This window comes from Saccoglossus kowalevskii, chromosome 9 (assembly GCF_978046115.1).
Source record: "Saccoglossus kowalevskii chromosome 9, keSacKowa6.1, whole genome shotgun sequence".
Classification (NCBI taxonomy): domain Eukaryota; kingdom Metazoa; phylum Hemichordata; class Enteropneusta; family Harrimaniidae; genus Saccoglossus; species Saccoglossus kowalevskii.
This window is the reverse complement of record NC_140649.1, coordinates 17,481,636-17,490,694: the sequence shown is the minus strand read 5'-3', so window position 1 is coordinate 17,490,694 and position 9,059 is coordinate 17,481,636. Positions and strand designations below refer to the sequence as shown.

General features: G+C 34.5%; 1 protein-coding gene across 1 annotated transcript; it reads left to right on the top strand.

Annotated features, from left to right (window-relative positions):
- The first annotated feature begins 2,000 nt into the window (after positions 1-2,000).
- LOC100370922 (DNA-directed RNA polymerases I, II, and III subunit RPABC1) lies at positions 2,001-8,891 on the top strand. Its single transcript, XM_002740118.4, has 8 exons — positions 2,001-2,183; positions 3,386-3,474; positions 4,851-4,970; positions 5,616-5,697; positions 6,264-6,344; positions 6,461-6,519; positions 7,629-7,707; positions 8,446-8,891. Exons 1-8 carry the CDS (start codon positions 2,127-2,129, stop codon positions 8,509-8,511), a joined length of 633 nt encoding a protein of 210 aa, XP_002740164.1. The 5' UTR covers positions 2,001-2,126; the 3' UTR covers positions 8,512-8,891.
- The last annotated feature ends 168 nt before the right edge of the window (positions 8,892-9,059 follow it).

The window sequence follows — 9,059 nt, the reverse complement described above, 5'->3', positions numbered from 1 at the left end:
ACAAAAAAGAATATACACGTATTAGTTGTTTGACTAAAGACATTTTCTAATGTTTGGGTTGACTTTGGCGCCCGTGCTATAAAGCGCCCTCTATAGGTAAATTAAAATATTTAAAATATTATTGCGGTCCGGATCTGTTATATTGATTACAGTTCCAGTTTCGAACGATTACCAAATTCATAATATTTAGATCGCTGTGGTAATTATAAAACGATTAGGTGTCAGTGACGAGTGTCAGCGAGACATGCGCACCAGACTACACACTGGCGAACCCTTCTTGAAAGAAAGTGCTTCAATTACATGCCCAAATATATATTAATGGTCGTATCATTTCATATACTAGTATGCAAATCACTAACTAAATAAACATTGGAAGCTTAAAGGGTAATTACGCGAGTACACATACTCACACGAACCTCAGACCAGTGACGATCTAAGCACGAACACATCCATAATCAAATTACGTTCATTATATATAATAACATATTCTTTACAGTAAAAGAATGTACAAATATATATTATAATTTGGAAACACAAAGATTATTGATTTGTTTGCCGTAATACATTTATTACATCTGTAACGCTACTGGCAGTTCTCCGAAAGAATGAAATTTTAAATGGTGGCAAAACTTTAACCAAGTGGTTGGGGGGGATACGGTTTCAAAAATAGTTTGTATATCGGCAGGGTTAAAGCATAGATCTTCATCAGGGTAGCGATTATTTGTTAGCATGTTTAAATATGTTTTCTTGATATTTCATCCGCATAAAACAGGAAATCATTTATTAACAACAACTGTATTGGCAGAAAATGTATCAGTACTAGTGTCGGGAGCAGTATTCAGTCGATGCAATACGCGGATCCACATAAATATAAAGATACAGAGAACTGTTATAGTCAAATTGCAGCCAACACGTTAATATGAAACATTATTTTTACGATAAATCACGCGATATGTTATCCACATCGCATATCTAATAAAGGCTATATACGTACAATATGATCGAGTGTTATTACACTCGGCACAATTTGGTCACACCGGATTATGGAGCGCCCTCTGAAGGTTACATTGAAAAGCACAAAGACAGGGCATGGCATTGCATATAAACAAGCCTGACATGTAAGCGTGAGTGACGCCTTCGCCGGCCGATCGGCATCGAGACATCAGACCCACTGTGTTGGGTTTGGAGCACCGCGGAGGGCGCAACTCACGCGACCTTGTCAGGCTACATATCAACGTATTTAAAAAAAAATGGAAATGCTGATCACCAGCTTTCATTCAAGTTCAAATATTTGATACCGGTAGTTATTGACATTGTCTGTACCCACAATGCGCCTTCACGTGACACCAACATTTTCGTATGTTTCTGTCAAAATTTAACATGTACACGCGACATGTACTCGTAAACCAGCAAATCCCTGAGTAATTCCTTATCTCGTCATAAGCCCACCTGTACTTTTGGCCATTTTCCGGATTTTTTTTTTTTTTTTTTTTTTTGAATTTTAATCAAGACTGTTTGATTCAGCACTGTGTCGACAATGCCGAAAACTCGTAAAAATGTGACGAAAAGTTTCGAATTTCGCAGAGAAAGGTTTATAAACAGTAGTTTATATTTAGCTTGACAAGGGATTCCCCCGGTATGCCAACAATATTTCCAAATCAGCGAAATTTTCATTTCATACGTTTGTATGTCTAAAATATTGAACATATCCCGGCATCATTTACTCTAGACTGGAAGTTTTTTATTATTATAATTTATCTGAAAAAATCACCAAAGCTGGGCCAGTCTGGCTTTACTCGCAAAATCGTATGAAGACAAGTATTGATCTAACGTTTTATACACTTACTATATACCCTTCCCCATTCTCCTTCCGATCCTTGCAGCCAGAGCATCGAAAGTACATGTAGAAATATAACTTTGCCTGGGAGATTGACCCCTCCCGTAACAAATAGATTCGTCCAGTCTCACCAAAACCTTGCAATCAACAAAATCGCGCGATATTTGACCGCCATTTTTTATGCTTACTGTGCAGTGTGTTTTTCACACATGTGTACGTCGTTTGTATATACAGTTATTTTATTATAGTTTGTCGTATTATCACTGTCCCAATACCAAACAATACCGGTATGGATGATGACGCAGAGACTTACAAGCTTTGGAGAATCCGTAAAACAATTATGCAGGTAAGTTACTTACCGTGAAATTATAAACTTTCGGTTATCGATGAATTCATACATTGTAAACACTGTGGTAATACCGGGTATAAGGGGTGGATCGTTAGGAACTGTGGGTGCAGGGCCATGGCAGACAAAAACTGTGCAAAATATGGTTTTCCTTCACTTAGTTTTGTGCTAGATTGTTTTGTTTTTGTTTTGTTTTGTTTTTTGCACTATATGAAATATTCTTCCCATAAGTAAAATTTAGCGCTGATTTGTTTCTGTTATTGATCCCTGCAGAATGTTTTCTAGGATGATGACATCACCCACAAGAGTTTGTAATGGTGATGAACTGACAAAATTACGTTTTACATTACTTTGTTAAAATTACCAAACTGTATGCTGATGCTATAGTTATGTAATAATGTTATTACCGTACCATCTATAAAATCTTCCTCTTTGTCACTGAGAAATGAAATTTCAGATCAAACCAATTTGATCTTATAGCGTGGAAGTCGTCGTGCTGCGCATGTGCAAGATATATGGGTCTCATACAAACAAAGATGGCGACTTTGACTGTTGCGCATATTAACGAGTATGAACTGAGACGTTTCCAAGCTTCAAATAGGTAATTTTCATGTGATTGGAAGGTATCAAAGGAGTCACCGGTGGTAATTAGTGCAAGTCGCGCACAGGCCAAACCTCATACTTGTGATTTCCATTTGAAGAGCGCATTGTATTGTGGGAAAATCAATATTTATCAACACAAATGTCACACATGCGCAGCGCGACGACTACTGCACTTTAAATCTGTGAAAAATGACTAGAGAACACTAATAAAAGACTAATAAAATGTGGCTATAGTATAATAAATAATTCTAGCAAAATTTTAAAATTCATACAATAAGCTTTCCGAAAATATATAGTTTTGTGGACAAGGGAGGTCATCTTGGTTTCCTAATTAACTAATTAAAATACTTGTCCGGTAAACTGCATCTCTACCTTAATGGGATAAACAGATAAGTAAGCAAAGACTAAAATAGAGACATTTACTGTGGTGTTGAAATACTTTTACAAGACTACAGGTTTTAAATTTACTTGGGTATCATAACAAATCCCAGAATTCACAGCTAGGGGATGCAGCTGAGATTGAAAAGAAATCTTTATTGCCTGTGCATGTTGCACTATTTCATTATGCAATAACATCTCTATGATTTTGTTTATTTAAGCTTTGTCATGACAGAGGATATCTAGTAACGCAAGAAGAATTGGATCAGACGTTGGATCAATTTAAATCACAGTTTGGTGACAAACCAAGGTCTGTAATTAAAGCATAGTTTTATGGTTAAAGTAGCATATGCTGCAACTTGCAAACAAATTTATTTTGCTTGTTTTGGTTATTATTAGGTTTCATAACATAATGTCAGTTGGTGTGATTCAATGTGCATTATACTAATTGCCCTGCATTATTCAATAAAAACCATACTTCTGTTTCCTTGCCTCTGTGGGTCAATTGTTTTTGGGGTGACCCACAGACCCAAGGGGAACAGATGTATGTTGTTACCCGAATAAAATTAGACGTTACAACTCACCACATCCAGATCCTGCTAACGTCTTTTCTTCACTACTAGGAGCACATTTTCAAAGAAGTGCATGTAATTCAACTTAATATTGGAGCATTAAAAAACAACTAGTTTGACAATAGAAATTCATCTAGGATTTACTTTACTTCTAATTTTTCTTGAACACAAACACTTTCCTGTGTTTCAGGAGAGCAATATTTTTAGTTTGTCGGCCATTTTTGAAAGACAAGACCTAATTACCTCGCTCATTGTTCCCTAAGTGATGTCATTTAATACAAAACCCCATGTGACCATGAGTTGACCAATCACATAACAGAATCTGGATGGTTATAAATAGACTTGATATTCACAGTACTGGTACCGGGGGTACTTGTACTTTACAATTGTTGTATGATGCCCTCTATTGGTTTCATTGGAACATATTTGGGATACAGTTTTGTTAAAAAACTTCTCTAGTTGACTACAACAATGGATGGATGTAAAGAGTAAGTGTATGTTGGAATAAAATAGCTACTATACTTGATGGGTACCAAATAAATTGTCAAAACCAAATATCAGTATGGGATGATATTAAAATTGAAAGCATTATTATCAGACAGATTATGTAATGCCCTTTATTGTAATGTAGTGGGGAATAAAAAACTCAGTACCTTACCTTACATTGCATTGCAATCACAATAGGATTGACCCTTTGAGTGTCATTGTCAACTTTTGGCACCCGCAACAAAATTATTTTATATAATCTGCTTCTCCCTACATGAAATGTTGATAAGAATTAAAAAACCTTTTGGTCAAAAATTAAAAGCAATATCTGAAACTGTTCGTATGGACAAAAATGATGATAAAATTTAGTGACAATTTCGCAAAATGTGGAAATATTTGTACTGAATTTTAGGCGGGAAAAATATCTGGAAGTCAAAGTGTTAATAAAGAACATGTATATAAATAAATAGCTCCTTTATAGACTGCGCCATTTTAACAAGGAATAACCAGTTTATTGCAACTTATTTTAAAATTTTGTTTATTTGTGTTTTTCACTTGTCTTTCCTTTACATTATTTTGAGTTTAATTTAAAATACCCTATGCTATTCTGTATGTTTTTCCGTTTCAGTGAAGGTCGGCCTAGAAGGAATGATCTGACAGTACTTGTAGCCCATAATGATGACCCTACAGATCAGATGTTTATATTTTTTCCTGAAGAACCAAAGATTGGAATAAAAACTATTAAAACGTGAGTAATTTTAAAGTTATAATATGTGTTTATACCTTATATGTTAAAATATGTAAAATATGTTTTTGAAATGCAGTTTTTTACCCTTTGGCTATAAAGAATTTATGATATTTAGCAATGAAACAGTTTTGCGAGAAATTGTGTACATGGTAATTTTGTGTAAACGTTTTGATACTTTTGTATCTTATGAATGGGTGAAATGCATTTTAATTTGTCTTGTCATGCCGAAATTTTGCAGTACTGTAAAATACTTTATTTCACGATTTTTACTGAAGGGATGATTCAGTGAAAAGAAAATCCAGCTGATATACCTTTTTTTCCTATATTCTACATTCAACACATTGAGAATCAGTGAAAATAAATATCATACAATTTCAAAGCACCAAAAATCTTTTCAGGGAAAATTAATTCCAGCTAAAATATAGTATTTTACAGTATTTGCATCTTTGTATAGAACAATTATATAATATTTTCGAGATGGCGGACATGAAGTTCATAACGAAAAAGTGTGACTACTCTCCCATCTTGCTGTGTTCAGGGCTTCATACAACTTGGTCGAGAAGGTGTATAATAATAAAATTATTACGAAAATACTGCAAAGTTTGACAAGACAGTACAGTCACATCTCATTAATTTTTTTTTCAGATATTGTCAAAAAATGCAAGAAGAGAATATAACCAGAGCAACTATTGTGGTTCAAGCTGGTATGACACCCTCAGCTAAACAGGTATTTATGCGTCCCATATGGAGGGATTTACGCTATAAAATTCCTAGATTATTTACATATATGTAAGATGTTCATGTGTGAATGCAATACTATACACGTGTCCAATACATGACATTATGTTTTCCATTGATTGGTGGTCTTGTGAAATTTACATATTTTGCATGACGTCACAGGTCATACAACCTGGAGCATTCTGGGGGTAATGTTGGCTTCCAACTGCAATATTTTCCATTATTACCGTACTCAACCGTGTTAGCACCCAGGGTCCCCAACTCATAAAACCAGGATTTTTTTTAGGGGTGGGCGCTTACCCGAGCACCCCCCTCGGAAAAGAGTGCAACTGACAATTTTAATTCACCGTGTGACAGATTGAGGGGAATATTACGTCTTTGAGGGAAAATAAAATTTCAAAATTAGGTGCATCATCATTGACTAATACAATGAAGAAACATTTTCATTTTCATTTGTTATACCCCCAGAAAGTACCAGGATGTGTGACCTTTTGGGGGGTCATCATATGGCTGAATTTAATCTCACATTTAATAACTCGCATGTTTATTTGTTAGTCATTAGTTGATATGGCACCAAAATACATTCTTGAACAGTTTTTAGAAGCAGAACTTCTCATCAATCTTACAGAACATGAGGTGAGAATTGTGTGTATTGAATTGAAGAATTGAATTTTAAATATTTTTTTGGATAATTTCACTGTATTCGCAAAGACACATTTGTTTGTTAGTCATTTTGTTTTGTGTTATTTCAGCTTGTACCAGAACATGTTGTCATGACACCGGAAGAAAAAGCTGAGCTATTAGCCAGATAGTATCCTTTAAATTATTTCCTATGAAGTCTCAAAGTGTAAAACAAGAAAACAAAACACAAAGACTTCAAGGTGTAACTAGATACCATCTTTAATGCAGTCAATGGGGGAAAGTATCAAATTTTTTTCATGTTGATGTTCCTGGGCACAACCATTTTCACATGGCATGTTGGGTAGTAGAAAGGACAATAAGGAAATACTCAATATGCTTTCAATATTCATTTTACCCATTTACCCATGTAGCTCACATGTTACCTTGGAAAAAAATTCAATTATGGCTGTAGATAGGGCAAAATATCATAAGTCATTTTTAATGGTATCATTTTCAAATTACTGTAAAATACCCCGGTACTTTATTCTCGCTTGGAATTTATTTTCGCTATTTTCGTTGAAGGGATGATTCCATGAAAATAAAATCCAGTGAATATACTTTTTTTCCCCTATAATTCACATTAAATTCATCAAAAATCAGTGAAAATAAATTACAAGCAAAAAGCCTTTTCAGTGAAAATTAATTCCAGCGAAAATAAAGTATTCCACAGTACAACTATGGACTAGTCAAGTTTGCAGTATATCTGAATGGATCACGATTCAGATGGTGAGTTGTTCTGTGGATGGATTGTTTCATGAGCGATGTTTCTTTGTGATAGGCCATGAAATCTATTTTTAGCCCCATGGAAAGATCACCTTCCATGCAACTCTGTATTATTTCTGGTCAACAGATCGAAGAAATCGCAACTGTAGACAACTTTCATAACTAATTTGTACACTGTGTATTACTAGAGTGAAGTGAAAACCACTCAGATTCAAACTCAGTGCATGAACGAAACCTTTTTCAAATAGGATATATTAAATTAGATTCAAGATGAAATTGGATTTCAAGAGTGTTAATTGTTATTTGATCTCAAGCATAGAATATGAACAACACCATCAGATGTTGAGACTCTTGATATGCAAAATTAAAACAGTTCTAGTTGTAACAAACACTGTTTCTAACATTAACAATGTTGCAGAGGAATAGAGAGATATAGCGGTTTTCATACTCACTTTATTTTGGTCTGCTATATATGCTACCTTAGATTATTTCTCATTTACCTTAACCTCTGCTTAGTCGTTTAAAAGAGCATCAGTTACCACGGATACAACAAGGAGATCCTGTGGCGAGATATTTTGGTCTTAAAAGAGGACAGGTAAAGATGTTATTACTGATAGCATATAGTGGTTGTAGACCTAAGTTCAAAGCTCACCTGGGGGTGGGGGCAACAGCAAAATATTATGAGATACATATGTGCTTAATTTTGTTTTATTGAGGGGGGCAAGGAGGGTAGCTGGTACAGTTTTACCGGAAATAAAAAGGGCTTTTAACAATTTACAAGGAAAAAAAACGTTTTTACAGTTTACAGTGAAAATTGAAATTTGCTGTGAATTGTGTCATCTAGTGGTTTTACAGTTTCGAAAATGTTATTTCCCTGGATTATTCTTTACGACTTTTTTTATTTGTATGTAAATTCTTGTACGTGCCGAGAAAAATGACACATTTTTACAGTGTACTAAAAAAATATTTGATTGACTACGTTGTACATCTAGCCTGTGATTACAGAATTACGAAATTTATTTTTTCAATTTACGTTGTACGAACAAAAAAATATTGCAATTACGTTGAACAAAAATAACCCTTGCCCCCCCCCCCCCCCCATATTATCTGATTGGACGGAAATCTTAAAACTTGAACATGTCCACTAGCAGTTTGAGGAGATGACGTGACCAATTTTGATTGAACTTTGTATGTTAACAATACTGGGTTACGAGACTGGTGTGTGTATTTCTTCTTTGAGATCTGATTCAAGATGGCCGACTTGCAGTCAATAACTTAACGACAAATGTCAAAGAGTTGTTTTATCTAATAATTTTTCCTGTTCTCTACACAGGTTGTGAAAATAATTCGGCCGAGTGAAACAGCAGGCAAATATATATCTTATCGGCTGGTTCAGTGACTACATTCCATTTCTGCTATCACACACACATGTTCTGTTTGTGTGAATTTACATGAATTCCGTCAGTGTCTCATGTTTCCAGTAATAGACATGAACAAGATTTTTTTTTTCACTGATGTAGGAATTTAGGTGTATAATTTACCATTTATTTTCATGAATATCGTTTATAGTCGATGAAAACCACAAAGTTTTCCAGTCGTGAACTTACAAGGAGTCGATGACTTTTGCAAAATTTTGTTTTCACAGTTGCTCTCAAATTGCGAATACATGAAGAGGTCATTAAGATGACACCTGTGTGCTTTGGCCTGCTATGCCATATTTCTATTGAATTTTCAGAAACACTGTCTGTTGTATTTTATAATAAAATATTTAGTATCTTATATCAGTGTACTAGTATTGTTTTAAGGTAGCGAGACTATTATTTGTGTTGAAAATTACGATTTTCACATTTATTTATTAATTGATGAAATGCACTATAAACTTTCATCTGATAAAGTCAACGTAACATGGAATGTCATGTAAGTTGGTTAAAATGTAGATTTTCTGAA

What these genes read in the sequence shown, in the direction of transcription:
- LOC100370922 (XM_002740118.4), top strand. Translation starts at nt 2,127, where the DNA reads ATGGATGATGACGCAGAGACTTACAAGCTTTGGAGAATCCGTAAAACA. An exon ending in TGACACCCTCAGCTAAACAG is followed by an intron (nt 5,698 to 6,263) that starts GTATTTATGCGT and finishes TTTATTTGTTAG; the next exon opens with TCATTAGTTGATATGGCACC. An exon ending in TTGGTCTTAAAAGAGGACAG is followed by an intron (nt 7,708 to 8,445) that starts GTAAAGATGTTA and finishes TTCTCTACACAG; the next exon opens with GTTGTGAAAATAATTCGGCC.